The sequence below is a fragment of the Melospiza melodia genome, chromosome 8 (assembly GCF_035770615.1).
Source record: "Melospiza melodia melodia isolate bMelMel2 chromosome 8, bMelMel2.pri, whole genome shotgun sequence".
Lineage (NCBI taxonomy): Eukaryota > Metazoa > Chordata > Aves > Passeriformes > Passerellidae > Melospiza > Melospiza melodia.
In genome coordinates, this window is record NC_086201.1 from 15,245,391 (window position 1) to 15,262,305 (window position 16,915).

The window sequence follows — 16,915 nt, forward strand, 5'->3', positions numbered from 1 at the left end:
CCCTGCCCAGCCGCTGTGTGCACGCACCACACCTGTCCCCAAAGAGCAGCGACACATTCAGGGTGGGGATGTCCTTCCAAGCCACACATGATGCTGAAACCCAGACGGGGCTGCAAATTCAAGCGTCTTGCTGGAGACTTGAGTTTCTCCATCTGAAATAACTACACAGCTAAAGAGGGGTGGAAACCAGCCATGGACAAGCCACCGACCCTGCCGACCCATTTTCACAATCCCCTTGCCTGCTCTGCCAGCACCACGGGCATAGCACGGACATTCCAGCCCTGTTTTTGGGATGTACATACTGCCCTGCTCTGTGACAGGAGGAATGCCATGATCCTATCCACTCCAGAGCTCTCTGAGACCAAACTGCTCCACCCCAAGCAAAATCCGTGCGGGAATGGAGCTCACAATTTGCTCGTCCAGGTGACAGCAAGCCCACCCCACACCCAGGCCCCTGCCTGAACCCATGCTCAGGACTCCACTCCTCAATTGATCCAATAAACTCAGCAAAACGTGAGGCTCCCTCTCTCTAATCCCCCAACCCGCGTTTCCCACACCCCCATGGATGACGGCAGGGGATGAGAGCAGTGTTTCCAGCCGGCCCCCTGACTCACAGCCCTGTTTGCTCCCAGATGCTCCCACACGCCAAGCCTGCGTCCTTCCAAAACCTCCTGCTTATTTTCTCTCCTGGCTGTCTCGGCTGCAGGAGGACACAGACAGAGCTCCCCTCTCCTGCCATGGGACAACCCCAGCCCTAAGCACAGAACTGCTACAAGTTTCGACTTCAAAGACAGTTTAAAGGAGGAAGAGAAGGAGTTTCTACCAGTTGGTCTCTCTTTCCCTGCATCCCAGCCCTGCCTGGTTCCTGGTCCCAGTGGGAACAACCCCCACCCCCCACCCTACATGACAACCCCAAATACCAGGTCAGAGGACAGATCCTGCCCTGGGAATAGCCACACTGCAGCTGAAATGTCTACCCAAGCCTGTAGATGCTCCCACATTTAACCCATGGGGAATAATCAGAAGCAAGGGGGACACTCCCTGTGAATTCCCATCCAGCCCATGCAGATCCCCACTGACCCCCAAAATGCCCACCTCAACACACCCTTACCTTGCAGCAGATGGAGCAGAGAGCAGTGGAGAGGTGCAGAATAAGGAAGGGCAAGTGAATTCCTTCAGCTTTAGTCAGCTGGTGAAGGCAAGAGGAGAGCCAGTGGCCCCCCTCCCCACCCAGCCTGGCCTAGGGACCGATCCAGTACCGGGGGAGAGCAGCAGCCTGCCAGCAGCTCCAGCAATGGATTTAACAGCTCTGGCCTGGACCATTTGGCTCTCCACCTCTGCACAGCCTGGCCTGCCCTCCTGGGCAGCCTCAGCCCCTCCTGACAAGTGGGGCAGGATTTGACCCCACTAGGAAAGGTGTACCCCATGAGATGCTGGCCCTCCTGGGGGGACAAACAGATGACAGCGACCCCATCGAGGGGCTTTCTCCTGCATGGAAAAGCACAGGATCAGCATCTAGCTCCATTTGTGGGGCTCCAGGACCCCCTGACCTTTGCCACGTGTGGTTCAGGCTCTGATGTGACCTCTCCTCATTGGAAGGGTGGGATGCTCATCCCAGTCCCCACCCCAGCCAGCCCTGCCCTGCGAGTGGGGATGTGTGGGAAGACAGGGATGAGCTGCAGGGGAGCCCTATGCCAGAACCATGACTCAGGTGGGGAATTACCAACTCTCTCACAGATGCTGGATTTGGCCAGGCCCTGGTCACTCTCTTCCCAGCCTGGTAAAGAGACAGGGCAGGCAGTGCCATCCCAGGGTGGGTCCAAGAACCAGTGATTACAGGGGGCTGCTGTAACCATTTCACATTTTCTCACACCACCCCAGGATGGCAGAGCTTGGGGTTCCCCCAAAACAGTCACACATCCAGACCTTGAGGACAACCTGTCCACTGACTCCATGCCAGCCTCAGCACCCTGTTCTCTATCAGCACTGGTTTTCTCAGCAAAACCAAACCAGGACATAAATTATCTCCAGACAGAGTTACAGCATCTACAGTACCCCAAAATTTCTCTGCAGTGATCCTCCAACCAGCTGCAAGCCCAGCAGTGCCACATCCAGCTGCCAGCCTCCTCCTACCTCTCTGGAGCCAGCTTGGCACCCCAAGGAGAGCTACCACAGTGCTGGCAACTGCAAAATCAGCCACAGGATGAAGCATGCCATCACCTCCCTTCAGCCTTCAAACACACTCAGCCAGTCAATGGCCATGGGGACTGCAGCAAGAACCTGCCAAGCAGCCACCACTGACCCCAAAGCCCCTTCAAGGAGGAGGAAGGAGGGCAGGCAGAGCACTTGCCTTCCCCAGGCTGTACTGACATGGCTGAGGGGTGGAAGGACAGGCTGTGGGGCATCCCACTCTCCCTAGGGACCACAGGACAGCCCAAACATGGTGGGCAGGAGACGCCCTGCCTGAGTAAAGCAGGAGAGTGAGTTCACTGATGGGGCCAGCCTGTCCCATGGAAGTGGCTCACAGAGAGCCTGTTGAATCCAGCTGTGTCCCCTCAGCCAGGGAGCAAGATGTGATGGTACAGCTCCCCCTCTCATGCACCCTGCTCTGGAAGAACTCAATCAACCAATGACCCCACTGCAAATGAGATTCCCCTTCTCCAAGTCCCCCCCGACAAGCGCAGCAGAGGTGAGGGGAACGCCAGGACAGGCACCATCCCCAGCCACCCGCCTGTCCCTCCAGCTCTGGGGTCCACAGCACCAGCCCACCCGGGAGGCACCCCCCAGCCCTTATGGGTGCTCCGTGCTGAGACAAAGCTGCTGCAGAAAGGGCATCCACCTGCAGTGAGAGCGGCTGCGGCCAGCAGAGAGGCGGCGTGGGGAACCCACCGTCACCGTCACCGTGCGGCAGGCGATCCCGATCCCGTGGGCCCGGGCTGCAGCGGCGTCCCCTCGGCGGGTGGCAGGACGGGCAGTGGCAGGGACAAGGAGCAGCGGCTGATCCCAGCCCGGCGTGGGTCCTGGTGCCAACCTCACCCCCCTCCGCCCCCGGACGCCGCTTGCTCACGCCTGGTGGTGCCAAAAATGTGGCGCGCAATTCCCTGACCAAATAAGGCAAGAACGACCATAAACAGGGACCCCCCCTGCACAACCAGACACCAGAGTCCCCATCCCGGCTTGGGACAGGCTGGAAAAGAGGAGAAGTGACAACAGAGAGGGAGAAAGATGGGAGCCCCTCAAGCCCACGCCGACTCCCACCACGAATGCTCAAAGTGCCCCATGGGACAGCTGGAAAGACCCCTTATAGATGGGCTTCTTGCAGCTGCTTCTGCTGGCATGGGTCAGAGGGCAGCCTTCTGCCTGCAGCTTCACCCTTGCACAGTCCCGGATCATCTCCAAACTGGGACAGTGTTTACAAATTCAAGGTGCCCTGACTCCCTATTGCCACCCTTCCCGGCACAGAGGACAGCCCAGTCGGTGCATGGAGGGACCTCCACAGCCCTGACACCCGCTAAGACCCCTAAGGGGGAATGGAGAGGAGCCCTGGGGTACTACTGCAGCCCCAATATTCACCAAGACCCCCACAAGAGTACAGAGATGAGTCCTGGGGTACCCCTGCAGCCCTGTGAGGGGATGGGGTGCAGAAACTTTGGCCCAGGGTCCAGAGGGGAACACATACAATGAGGCACCCGGGTCTCTGCAGGCAGGAGGGGACTGCCAGGCAGTCTTGCTGGATTGAGGCTGGACCCACAGCTCCCCAGGCTGCACATAGCCCACAGCTGAGCCTGCACATCACGAGTTGCCTGTTTACTGCCCCGTGCCAAGGCAAGTGCCCGTGCCAGCTCCACAGAGCTGCCCCAGGTCTGGCTCCATGTGACCACCATAGCACAGACACTCTCACCGCCCCAGGCACCCAGAGCCCCCACTGCGAGCACCGCCATCCACTGCTCCCACTCGAAGCAGCTGGTGACCTTCAGGGACATCAGGGACCGCAGCTGTCCCTGCTCCAGGGACGCCTCTCCAGATCTGGCCAGGAAAGCCAGGCATCTGCTTGGCCACGGGTGGCCTTGCCTCCAGGACAGGGGCCCACCACCCTTCGACACACAAGTACTGCCCATTCCTGCCAAGTGGGTGACAGCAGGCAACTTGCTGCAACACAATGGGTGCTCAAAGGGCTTATCCCAGCTCTGAGAGATGCAGCAGGCTCTCAAAGGCCAGTAAGACATCCTCATCCCCTTGGGGCAACTAAGGTACATCTACATCCTGCCATGCTTGCAGGTGGGATAACTAATGGTTCTGCAGACATGGGGTTTGGATTTCTTAAAGCTCTGGGACATAAACTAGGGCTGAACTCTGTGTGTGCAAACAGCACTTTGACAGCTAAGTGTTGCAAAGAAGAGCCTAAGCTCTCTGGCACTGTGGCAGAAGGCAAAGTCCATGAGATCTTGCTCTCCCATCCCGTGGCCACACTGCTCCCATCAGCAGCTCCCACTGCCCAGCAGTGTCCCCTGTCTTGAGGTAGGGGATATTTCCATGTGGACACTTTGGCCGACCACCTTGTGAGCCCTAACCTTTCTCCAGGTGCTTGCTGGGCAGGGGTGGCTCAGCCCAGGCCCCCTCTGCACTTTCCTCACGCTGGATGTTGAAGTTCTCGTAGGAGTCCCACCGGATGAGTGGGTCAGACGTGTTGTAGTCCACAGAAACACTGGGCCCGTTCTCCAGGTGCTCCATGCCTGGAAAGAGGCAGGATGGTCAGGTAGGATGACAATGGAACCAGCAAGGATGGGATGAGGGAATAGGTGGAGAAAAGTGCATGCAAGGAAAGAAGTGCAGGAGCCATAGGGCAAGGCAGGAGGCTCCTGTAGGAAAGGCAGCACCAAGAGATGGATGATCACAAGATGTACACTGAGACTCACAAACAAGGTGTACAAGACTGCCTGGGGCTTTTGGGATTGCCTAGAGACCAGCACACAGACTGGCAGTGAGTGTGCATGGGTCTGGGCTTTCTGAGCAAGGGAGCCCTTCATTCCCAAACATTCCTTCCGTCTCTCCTGGGCCACCAAAGGCTTTGGAGAGCAGCCTCCTGGGGAAGAGAGTGAGAGAGATAGGGCATCCACAGGTGCTGCTAGATCAGCCTAACTCCCTGGATGCCTCACCCTACTCTGGTGACAAAGGGACTGCAGTGGGGCAGGTGGAAGTCACAAGGGAGGGAGCAGGGGATACAGCTGAGGAGAAGGAAAGGAGACAGCATCCACCTCCAAGCCCCCATGCACTGAGCCAGCCATACCTTGGATCTTCTCGGGGCCATAGGAGAACACAAACTCCACCTTCCCATACTCAGGGAAGCGGTCATCTGGCAAGGAGAGAGCAGAATAAAGAGACAAATTATTTCCATCCATAGCTCCATTAGCAGCCATCCACCCCAAACACGCCTGCTTGAGCACCAGCTTGAGGCTGGGAGCTGCTAGGGGATATCCCTGCATGGGGCAGTGCATCTTAGCCCCAGAACAACCCGAGGCAGCCCCTCTGCAGCAGTGATGATTTTGGCACTGAAAGGGATGACGGTGCCACCACTTCCCAAGCAGCACCACACCCTGCAGATGGAGCAGGGGTGCCCTGTTTTGGCGGGGGTAGATCTGGGATGGGTGCCCAGATGTCCCCATGATGATACCACAGTTCCAGGGGCAGGAGGATGAGGGAGTTTGGAGCAGGGAAGAGCCAGGGCAGTTACCTCTGAAGGCCTCATCCAGGTCCTCCTTGCCAAAGACGACATCAAGATCATGCACAGCACACGTGTGGAACTGCACACGGAAAATCACGTCACGGGTAGGGCTGCGAAACTTCTTGTGGTAGCACTTCAGCTGCAGAGGGAAACAGGGATGGGCCATCAGGATGAGCCCCCAGATCTGGGCAAGGGGGAATCTGGGGGTCCTGAGGCAAGGCAAGCACACAACCCTCGCTTCCTACATCAGGAGCTGAGCTGAGGATCCTTACCAAGATATCGCCCTTGAGCAGCAAGCCAGGCTCAATGGTGATGCAGATGCCCGTCTGGCTGTCTCCTTGCACATTGCTGCAGAGAGGAACAGCAGGAGGATGTGAGCTGAGGTGCAGAGACCCCCCTCCAGAAAACTCCCAGCACCACCTCAACCAGCCCCTCCACCCAAATCCAGGCAGAAAAGGTGCAAAGCACAAAGCTTGCCCTCCCTGTGACTGAGGGGGGTCCCATCCACCACCTAAAGGAGCACCCATTCCCAGTGGAAGGAGGACGGGAAGGGGAAACTGAGGCACAGCTCAGCAAGGGTGCAAAAACTGCTGGGTGGAAGGGTTTGCCCAGGTTCCAAGTGCCGAGGCTGGGCTATCAGCATCCACCTGGCTCCCACGGCTCAACTGGGGCTTAGGACACAGAGGGAGAAATCTCTGGTTAGACTCTTCTCCCTGCCTCAGTTTCCCTGCGGGAAGCCCTCCCCTCCTGGTGCACGGCCGACAGGCTGCCGACGGGCGGTGGCGTCAGCAGCGAGGAACAAGGCAAGAAAGGAGTAGGATTTCACAGGCAAGATAAACCTGGAGTTTATTACAGGCATCCCATAAACAGTCTATTAAAAGCTGAAAGGCAAGGCTGGGATGGCAGTAAATCTCAGCTAACGGGGACCCATGGCTGCATAGAAGTGAGATCCTAGTCCTGGGGGTTGAGATGGGAATATCCCAGAGGTGAGGTGCTCTGGTCTCTCCAGGGAGACCAGAAGCCAGGGGTCCCACCCAGACTGGCGTGTGGCCCTGGCAGAGTCTTGGAGGCTGGAGAAATCAACTCCTGCCTTCCTTCTGCCAGTGCCTGCTCCCAGGATCAGCATCAGAAAAAAAAAATGTGGGGAGATTAAAACAAGGGGAAAATCTTTTTTTTGGAGAAAGAAAGGATATTAGCTCAGCTGCTCAGAGCATGGTGCTAATTACACCAAGGTTGTGGGTTCAATCCCCATATGGGCCTTTTACTTAAGAGTTTGACTCAACGATCCTTGTGGGTCCCTTCCAACTAAGAACACTCTGTGATCCGCGAGGACTAATCCAGGCAGGAAGAGCAGTTCTGTAAGCAGGGAGAGAAGAAATGCCTTCATCTCCCAGGGTGCCTTCGTCTCCCAGACGTCGCCGTCCCTTTCCCCCCTCCCTCCGGGGACACCCAGCCCCAGGCTCCGGCAGCCCCAGGCTCCCTCTGCTGATACACGCAGTCACTACAGCCCTCTCAGCACAAGGGTCCAGTTTGGACCCAGTTAACACCTCCAAAAAAGAGGAAGCTCGTTTTTTAACTTGTCCCCCAAACGGACTAAGCACAGAGCACAAGAGCACAGGGGATTTGTCCTTGATCCCCTCCATCCTCCCCCGCTTGCCATGCCCCCCACGCTGGGCAGGAGGAAAGCCCCATGGAGAGGAGATAGTTACTAGATCCCCGAGGTGTAGACGGGCTGCATGGCCTGGTAGATTTTCAGGAAGGGCCGACAACCTGGAAGACATCAAGGCGGGGAGAAAAGGCACACTGCTGTTAGCCGGCTGGGCGGAGGGGCCAGGGGAGGGATTAGTCACGGGGGAGAAATCCAAACAGGGAGGCAGCCAAAGCAAACAGCCGCTCCCTGCCCCAGCCAGCCCGCACCGACCAAGGGCAACATCTGCAATGGGCAGAAAGGATGCTGTGGATGAGCTGAGAAAGGGCAAAACCCTCACAGTTTGGGTCCTGCAGGACCTTGGGCAACTGCTGGGCTGGGGATAGGCGTGGGATGATGATCTGGGTGAGGTACCAGCACCAGACAGGGTACTGCATCCCAATCCCTAGTCTGGAGCCAACCTTGGAAAAGCTGTCAGAAAAACATTGTCACCCCACAGCTCATGCTAGTGCCCAGCATCGGGAGGGCATCCTCTGAAGGCATCTCTGCCAAAAAGGGTTAGCACCCTGCTATTACAAGTGAACAGTCTCTGGGAGGAAAAGGGAAATTCAAATTGCCAAGGAAATGGTGGAAAATATCCCCCAAGGAGGACAAGGCTGGCCAGGCAATGTGGGATGATGGTGTGGGAGCAGGCAGGCTGGGGAAGGAGCTGGGGGCACCTACCGCCTTTCGACTCAAAGTTGGGGATGCCGTGCATGATGACGTGGTGGAGGAACAGGGGCTTGTTGTTCATCTTGATGCTGCCAGAGAGGAGCCCACTGAAGTAATGGATGTACCTGAAGGGCAGACAGGCAGCTCAGGAGCAGAACCCACAGAGGAATAACCACCTTGGAGCCCTGCATCACACCACCCTATGGGGAAAAACCCAGTGTGCCAGGACCCACCTCTTCTGGGATGGCTGTCCCACGGGCACCACCTTGTCCTCATAGAAACGTTTCATGGCAAACCTGTCCAGAGCCTGGTCAGCACTGTGGGCATGAAAGGGCAGATGTGGCTGAAGGAAAGAATTGGCACCAGCACCCCAGCATCACTGGGATGGAGGTCACCAGTGAGCCCCAGGGCCACCCCAGGACCTCACGTCTCTCTCACCTGGCTGAGATGTTGCTGTAGTGCATGTAGGCAGCCACCACCACCCCCAGCCGGCCACGGTTCCCCTGCAGGCACACAGCACAAGGGGTGTCATGGGGGCAGCAGGGCCTGTGAGCACCCAGGCACAGACATCTTACAGAGGCACACACTCATCCCTCCAAGCATACACCAGCCCACAGATGCCCCAACCCTTATTAGACACACACCAATCTACACATATGTGCTGACAGCTACCCACACCCCAAACCACAAACCACCACACTCTCCACATCTCTCAGCCTCTGAGGCTGCTCAGCCCAATCCCTGCAGCCCCACAGAGCCCCAGTGCCCCACTGCTGTGCCCCATGACAGGTCCTGCCCACCTTGTTGTGCAGCACCACCACGTTGTGCGATGCTGTGTTGAGCCACGTGTCCATGGCTTTGCAAATGCTGCAGATCTTCTCCAGCGCAGGGGTGTGCATGTCAGGCCATCCAAAATCCAGCACCTGAACAGGGGAACAAACAGCCTGGGGTCACGGGCACGCCCCCGTGGAGTTCCCAGCCTGCCAGTGGGCAAAGCCTGTACACAGGGCAGGCATTACTGTGCTGCTCTGACATGCACCCTACCATCCCCAACCCCGCACCCCACTGCCCAGGGAGGCCACCGTGGTCCCAGATCTCAGGCCCCTCACCCCAGGTTACTTGGCTCGGCTCCTGAGGGCTCCCCCACTATCAGAGGGATGAGGACAATGCCTTAGGGAGGTCTCCAGGAGATTCCAAACAGACAGTTTTGGGCTGAGAAGGGGGGCTGGGAGGGTAATGGGAGCCAAGCTGAGCTACCACAAACACAGTGTGAAGTCTCAGTGCTTTTCCCAGGGTTTTTTCCAGCTGGACAGAATAGAAAAGATGGATGTTTCTCCCCAAAACATCTTGTAGCAGGGAGCTGGTCCTGCAGACAGGCCTGCCCTGAGGCCCCTGAGACCTCCCTGCTTCTCACAGCTGTGACCCACCTTGGGGTGAAGTTTGTTGATATCACGTCTCCGCTCAGAGAGGTTGAAAAGCTTTAGGGAAGACGAAAAACAGAGTGAGAAGACATCTTCCTTGCTGCCACCTCACCTCTCCCTCGCCCCAAAGCCTTCCCAAATCCTGCTGTGAGAGGCTTCCCCAGACATATTACCCTGAGTAACATTTTGCCACACGGCAACACAATGACCAAAAACACCCAGGAGGTCTGAAAGGGACTGGTAATCTTCCATGAAGAAAAAAATCTATCCAGCACAGTGCAAAGACCCTCCCTCAACAGAGCCCACATGGAGACAAGGATGCAGTATCCGTCCCCTGCAAGTGCCCATCCCCAGCAGCTGAGCACCCCAGCCCCTCCAGCAGCCTGGCAGGGACCTGGCTGTGCCCCTCACCACGTAGTTGTTGCCATGCTTGGACTTGAGCATGTGGGCCACTTCACGGAGGTTGCTGGCGTAGCTCTGCTCCTCGGCTGCGCTGGGGTAGGAGACAGCGATGATGCGCTCCGTGATGTACACCAGGTCCAGCTCACAACTGCTCTCCATGGCTGCAGTCAGGCTCATGCTTCTGGGAAAGGAAGGGGACCACTGTCAAGGCACAGGGAAGGGACACAGGCACCCTTCCTCACCCTGCCAGACAGGCTGGGACACATGGGCTGGGATACAGCTGCCTGCAGCCTGTCCCCTGCTCCCAGTCCTCTTGGGGTATCCATCCCCAGGCTGGGGATGGTGGGTCATAACTCCTGTGTCTTCTTCACTGGAGCACCTCCCAGGTATAGCACCTCTGGAGAAGCAGGTCTCAGTGGGAGGGAGCTTCAGGCAGAGCAGAGACAGTCATCAGAAGGGGAAACTGAGGCAAGTACCTGGATGTTTTGCAGCGTGACTGCCCACTCCTGGGGGATTTTGTGGCATCCTAAAGAGCCAGAGAGGAAAAGCAAGTTACTGCCATGACCCAGCCACAGCCAGCACAGGGGTCTTGCTAGACCTGGGTGTGATGTTGCTGCCAAAGCATCCCACCTCCATCACACTGCACTGAGCATCCTAACACCCCCAAAATATCACAGTCTCCATATCCCACTAAGCATCCCAATAGCACAAGCAGCTTGACACATCCCACATGCAAAACCCAACTCTCACAACCCCAGTGCTGCTGGGACCAGCTAGCATGCGCACTGTGGGGCCAGTGCCTTGCCAAAGGGTCCCAGAGGAACTTTTTGGAGGATGCTGAGCAGGTGGACACAGTCTCAGGCATGTCACAAGTCCCTCTTGTGTCCATCAGGCTGCGGGCACACCTGGTGGGACAGAGCTGCTTTGGCCCTGCCTGGAGCAGGGGCAGGTTCGCTGCCCAAGCGGCCTCAAGGAGCCAGCCAGGCACGACAGTTTGCTTTGGCCCCAGCTCCACCAAGCCAAACGCCTGGAGGAAATGTTTGAGCTCTTGGAGCAGGAAACTTCTATTTATGCATGTTCTCCGGCCTCGAAAATTTCATCTGCAGCCGGCTTGTTCTGTGACTTTGTGACCTCAGCCGAAAAACAAAGCAGGGTTTCCAAAAAAAGCCGCTGAGGAAAAACACACTTGCACCTCATTAGTTTTAGTATCTCCAGCTAATAAGCAGAAGTCATTTAAAGACTCATCTCACGCAGGCAACACGCCTGGAAGGATCAGGAATAAGAGATACATCCTACAGCTGATTCCTGGGATGCCCCATTGGTTCCCAGAGCTGCAAGACTGCTGCTACTCTCCTCAGGGCTGCAGCATCCCCCAACCAGCACACCAAAGGGCACAGCACGAGGTGGGAGAGCAGTTTCCCTGACATCCTTCACCTGCCACCTCCTGCCCACCCAGCACAGTCCCAGAGCTGCTCCCATGGACAGCCAGCGTCACCCTCCACCAGCCCTGCATGCCCCTCTCAAGGTCAGGTTATCCTGCAGAGCAGAGCCAGGCTCAGCAACCCTGGGGCCTGGGAAAAATGTCACCCCTCCCAGCCAAAGCAGTTCCAGAAGGCAGCAGCTTTGCCTCAGTGCCCAGAGGTGCTTGAACAGCAGTAACAATTCCCTCTCCAGTATTTCCTCAGGGTGTCCCATATTGCCTGCTCACCGCAGGAAATCCCCGGCATTGCTGAGGGCAAATAAGGAGTTAAAATGCAACAAAAAGAGAGGTAAAACCTTTCCTGGGAGAGCCAAGGTGTGTGGAACAAGCCTGAACCTGAATATGGGCTCATCCCTGCATCACCCACCAGTGATCAGGATGGGATCCCCACCATGGCTTCTGCAGTGCCTCAAACATCCATAACAGAGATCTCTGGGGTCCCACACCCCCCAGCCAGGGGAGCCCCCTCAGTCAATGTCACCCCATCCCACTGCAGCAGCTTCCCAAAACCACAGCCTTTCCCAACAGACAGCTGACATGGGGAAACCAGGAATCACCCCCAGCTCCCACATGGGTAAACTGAGACACAGGAGGGCAAGCAAGGTGGGGACACCAGAGTCCCTGTCCCTCCCCATACCTGGATAGCAGTGAGCCCTTTGCTAATCCATTTCCACGCCATGGCAGGTCCACTCCTGGCACCCTCCAGAGCCGGGAGAGCGGGTGCCACAGCCAGGGCCCTGCAGTGTGCCCTGTCCCAGCGAGAGCCCCCGGGCTGTGCCCTGCTCCCCGCGCTCTGCCATGCTCCCCACCCCCAGCCGCAGCCGCGCTGCGTCCCTGCCGCCAGCCCTGCACGAGCAAGAGTCAGCCTGCAATCAGCTGATAGGAGCTGTGCTCCTGTTATTAAACACTCCTGCCTGCCACTGGGCTGGCAGACCTTGCCAACGTCCCCTGTGGAGAGAGACTCCAGCCAAACCAGTATAACCCAGCCCAGCCCAGCACAGGACGGGCTGGTCCCAGTCCTGTTGGGTTGAAGATCCCTCTGCCAACCTCATCAAGAATGCTCCTTCCAGTCCCAAGCTAGCTTGGCATGTCCCCAAGCTCCTGGCAGCACCCAAAACCTGAAGGTCCCCTCTGCTTGGAAAGGGTAAAGAAAGGCACAAGAAAGGCTTCAGAAATATCAAGAAACTTCCCTGAAAGACAGCAAAGACAGCAAAGACAGCAAAGGAGACTTCTAACTGGATTTTCCTGAGGATGCTCTTTCTCAGGGCTGGAAACATGTCCTGGACAACCAAAGGGATTAGGCAAAGCCAGATCTCAGGTGAGGAAGGCTTTCATCTTCTTCCTCATGGGAAGCAGCATGCCTCCATCCCTTGGGTCCCAGCCCCAACACTCAGGGAGGCCAGCAAGCTGGCTGCAGGCGGGGGGGAAGCTGTCCTCGTTGACTTTGGCAGTGCATTTGTCTACACTGTCTTAGCAATTTCATGTCCACAGATTAAATAACAGATCCCCAGCTCCACGACAGGAAAGTCAGCTTTGCAGTGAAAGCCTCAGCCCCCAGTATGCTGGGCTCCACCACCGCCTCTGCACCAACCCTGGGCATCTCACTTGGCCTTTGGCATGGCCACCATCACCTTGGCTGGCTGGGAGAGAGGACTTCAGGGTCCCAGGTACACTGGGAAACTACAGGAGCATCCCAGGCTGAGGGATTTTGGCTGCAGGGAGTGTTTGCAGCAACGGGACAGGTACAAGTGACCCCAAGAGGTCTTAAGGCAGTGATCAGCCTCCATGACTGGTTGCACTTACCAGGACTTCTACCTGCTTGGTGATGCTCTCCCCCAGGGATGGCTGCAGACAGGAGCAAAGAGAAGGTGAGAAAAAGGCAAGCGAGAGATAAGAGATTGAGAGAGAGACACACACACAGAGCAGGGCCAGGGTCAAAAGTTCCCCCTGGCTATTTCTGGTGCTTCCTAGGAAATGCAGCACAGTTCCGTTCCCTTCCCTGCCTGCCAACATGTCCTCTCTTCCTAAAGGCTGGGAATCCCCCAAAACCCAGTGCAGAGCTGGGATACTCAAGTACCAAGGATGCTGCCATCCTGCCTCTCAGCCATCACCACTGGCACTGACCACTGTTGCCAATGGGAAGCATTTGGCTAAACCCTGAGCTTGTTCTATGATGGGCATCTGGTGCCCCCCACATCTCTGGGATTCCAGATGGATTCTGCATGGTCAGACCCTATAGCTGGGAACAACAGGGCAAGCCCAGTGCAGTCCCACACCCAGCCTGGCAACTGGCTCCCAAGATAAGCCTGATCCCACCTGGCCAGTGAAAGACCCCAGTGGGAGCAGAGCCAGGGTCTGAGATGCTCAAAACAGGGGGAAATTTGGTAACATGCCACTGGAGAGAGCTCTGAAAGGAGGCTGGGGTCAGGAATTAACTTCCTGGGGTGGGGGAAAGTGTCTGGACCCCAAAAATAGGAAGCAGGAGACAGATACCTCTGTCTGGGAATGGTGGTTGTGGTACCTGGGGGTGGCACAGCAAAAGGACCCAGCTGAGCGGGTCCCCAGATGGGAGCCTTGGGACCAGGAGGTTGGAGGTCACCCCCAAAACCAGGCTGCTCTACGCTTGGCAGCAGGGCCAGAGCAGACATTTCCATCCATGAGGCAGGGCAAACCCTTTCAACTTCCTCCCAAAGCCACAGTAACGGTCCCAGCTCGAAGCCAACATATTTTTGCTGTCGATAAGTGCCCAAGGAGGTTGGCAGGGGTGAAGGGTGCAGGCAGAGATTAAACCCAGGGCAGATAACCACCATGAGGCCCCAGAGCAGGCAGCATGTTCCACTCCTACCCCATGCCCTGCTCTCTTGGGCTCTCACACTGCCCTCAGAGCCTGCAGGTGGTCATCCCCCACATTCACTTTCCAGGTGAGACCCCTGCCCAGCCCAGGGCCCCGTGTGAGGCACAGATACTGCGGCACTGCCAGGCTGCTGAGCCTGAGCTGAAACCCTGCCAGGGCCTCCTCTCCCCGCGCCTGCCCCAGCAAGCCTTGGCACACGTCTGGAGCAAAAAGGAAGGGCTGCTGCAGTGGCCCCAGGCTATGCCAGTCTCCCTGCTGCCACGTGCCTGCTCTGCCTGCTGCCACAGCACCACCAGGCTGGGGACGGGGCAGGGGAGCTGCTCTGCTGGCAAGATGTTGCCTGGTAGCACCCTTGTGTCATCCTTCCAAACCCCTTGCTGGGCATGGCCCTGCCCCAGGTGACATCCCAGTGCCCTGGTGCCCCTGAGCTCAGCCATGGCCTGCAGCAGTGTGGCAAAGGGCTGTGGCTGTCTGCCCAGTATCCCCACCTGCCCTCCCCAGGACAGGGTGAACGGAGATGATGCATCCAGCTGTTCTCCTCGTGTCCAGAGAGGACAGGGTGGGAACAGCCTGTGTCGCCCTGGCCCCAGCAAATTACTAAAGGCCCCTAGGACAGACAATAGTAGAGGGTGACAATAACAAGAGCTCAAATGCATGGCCTTGAGCGCCCCGAGCCAAAGGCACATCTGGTACGGCCATCTCCGGGTGTGCGTGAAACCGCCCCAGCTCTGGCCAGGGGACCCCAGAGCCCTGGATGGTCACGTCCTATCTGCCTGTCCCTCTCAGCAACCCTGGAGGCCCCTCTTCCCTGAAAGCTCCAGCTCCAGGAGTCCTGTGATAGCTAGGCTGCTCCAGCTTTTGCTGCTCAGCTGCGGGATGCCCTTCAGCCAGCAATGGTGGGGGGCACAGCACCAAAATGGGAGTACCTTTACCCCAAGCTCAGGACCAATGTGGTTTTGAGGGTGGAAGATTCACATCCTGAAGCCCCAGCTCAGAGAAAGCCCCACACCCAGAGCAGGATGCTCCAGCATCCCCAGAGCCCTGGCTGTCACCCATGGCTCACAGCGGAGGTGTCACTTACCAGCTCATAGTTGACACTGGGGGAGCAGGGGGTCACAGCCTGCAAGGAAGCAGAAGAGAGCCAGGATTAGCCTCTGAACACTCTGTCCAACACAGGGCATGGGAAGAGGATGGAATGCAGCATTCACCCCCCACCCATGCCACAGGGAATACAGCACTTAACCAAGGAAATGACAGGGGCATCCATGGCCTTGCCACCCCAGGCAGAGCAAAGGCATCACCCCAAAGTCAAGGCTAGGAGTGGGAGTCGGCCCAGGGCCATGGCAGCTGTGCCATTCATCCTTGGCCAGGGAGCCAGGACAGCCCCAGCCCCAGCCCGGGTGGGCATGGCGAGCACAGCACGGCACAGCGCAGGGCAGGCGCTTGGTGCCAAGAGCAGCTCCTGGAACAAACCCCAGCCCAGCCTCGTGAGCTCCTGCAGCCGCCAGCTGAACAGCCCAGCTATTGTTACCTTAATTACCAGCGGCAATTACTGACAATTAACCTTGGGTTTTGTGTGCACCCCAAGCAGCAGCATGCCAGGCTGGGAGAGGCAGCGCCTCGTAGGTGCTGGGGCAGCGGGCACAGGCACTCCAGCTCTGTGTTGGCCCAGAGGTGCCAGCAGTAGTGGGAGGGTGAGATTCGGGGCATTTTGTCCTCTACAAATCCTACCAGGAGCAGTGACCTGCAGTAAGCCAACCCCTGCCCCAGCCCAGGAGGGAGCCAAGATGGCAAACACCACTCAGGGGCTGGTCCCCTACCATGGCAGCATGGGGACCCACTGAACCCCACTCTGTCTCTCCTGCCCCGGGCCATAAACAGAAGGATTTGCCGCAAACACCCCACTTGGAGCACCCCTATCCCATCCCATCCTGGTCCCCAGAGCACGATGCCCAGCGCCTGCTCCCCTCCCCGGTTGCCAGCCTGTTCCCATCCCATCTCACTGTTTTCTTCAGGGGTTCCTCCTCCTCCCGCTCCCTTCCCCTGCGCATTATTATTATGATTTTATTCTAATGCAGAAACGCTTCCATAAAAGGCCCTTTTCCCTGCCCCGCGGCGCTGGCCCCGCGCCAGCCTCCCTGGAATGTTCTCCGGCAGCGGCAGCGAGCCGCTCTGCGGACCGAGCCGGCGAGGGCTGTGCCGTGCCGTGCCGTGCCCCGCACGCTGCCGCCGTGCTCTTCCCCCGGGGATGCTCAACAAGCGCCCCTGACTCGTGCCCAGCCCCAGCTGCAGGGCCAGAGATGGGGGAAATGCACAGCTCCCCCACAATGGGACACACTGGTCCAGGTAGGGCCCATGCCCAGTCCTCCTCTGCTGTCGGCATGAGGAAGTTTGCAGGCTACAAATGCACCTCTGGCTGGAAAAGGGAAAAAACTGGGGCGCCTGTGGATTGTATTTCCCTGCCCTTGAGGATTCTCTGATGTGTAATATGGGCTTGTGCTCACCCGACACCACTCTTCCCATCCACAGGAGCCAGCAGCTCAGGCTGTATGGCACTCTCGCATCCCAGAAAGGCAGTTTTACAAGGACTGCAGGAATGTAAAGCTGTTTCTCTCTCTCAAGTTTGGCTCAAACATGTCCCCAGTTCAAGAAGAAGACGGAAGACTCTGTTCCAGAC

At 57.6% G+C, this 16,915-nt stretch overlaps 1 protein-coding gene across 11 annotated transcripts in view; it reads right to left on the reverse strand.

Moving 5' to 3' along the window:
* TNS1 (tensin 1) overlaps positions 1 to 16,915 on the reverse strand; it is a 62,269-nt gene that overhangs the window by 31,031 nt on the left and 14,323 nt on the right. For 9 of the 11 annotated variants that reach the window (XM_063161866.1, XM_063161865.1, XM_063161867.1 and 6 more), the window contains 14 exons: positions 15,320 to 15,358; positions 13,188 to 13,229; positions 10,381 to 10,430; positions 9,914 to 10,085; positions 9,509 to 9,559; positions 8,882 to 9,004; positions 8,520 to 8,584; positions 8,315 to 8,398; positions 8,094 to 8,206; positions 7,432 to 7,492; positions 5,995 to 6,070; positions 5,732 to 5,861; positions 5,288 to 5,353; positions 4,572 to 4,733 (listed from right to left, as the gene is read on the reverse strand). In XM_063161866.1, the coding sequence (XP_063017936.1) occupies positions 4,572 to 4,733; positions 5,288 to 5,353; positions 5,732 to 5,861; positions 5,995 to 6,070; positions 7,432 to 7,492; positions 8,094 to 8,206; positions 8,315 to 8,398; positions 8,520 to 8,584; positions 8,882 to 9,004; positions 9,509 to 9,559; positions 9,914 to 10,081 (1,099 nt within the window). In that variant the 5' untranslated portion in view covers positions 10,082 to 10,085; positions 10,381 to 10,430; positions 13,188 to 13,229; positions 15,320 to 15,358. Of the gene's footprint in view, positions 1 to 4,571; positions 4,734 to 5,287; positions 5,354 to 5,731; positions 5,862 to 5,994; positions 6,071 to 7,431; positions 7,493 to 8,093; positions 8,207 to 8,314; positions 8,399 to 8,519; positions 8,585 to 8,881; positions 9,005 to 9,508; positions 9,560 to 9,913; positions 10,086 to 10,380; positions 10,431 to 13,187; positions 13,230 to 15,319; positions 15,359 to 16,915 lie in introns of those variants that run through there. The other 2 variants (XM_063161873.1, XM_063161874.1) reach the window with 1 other exon arrangement.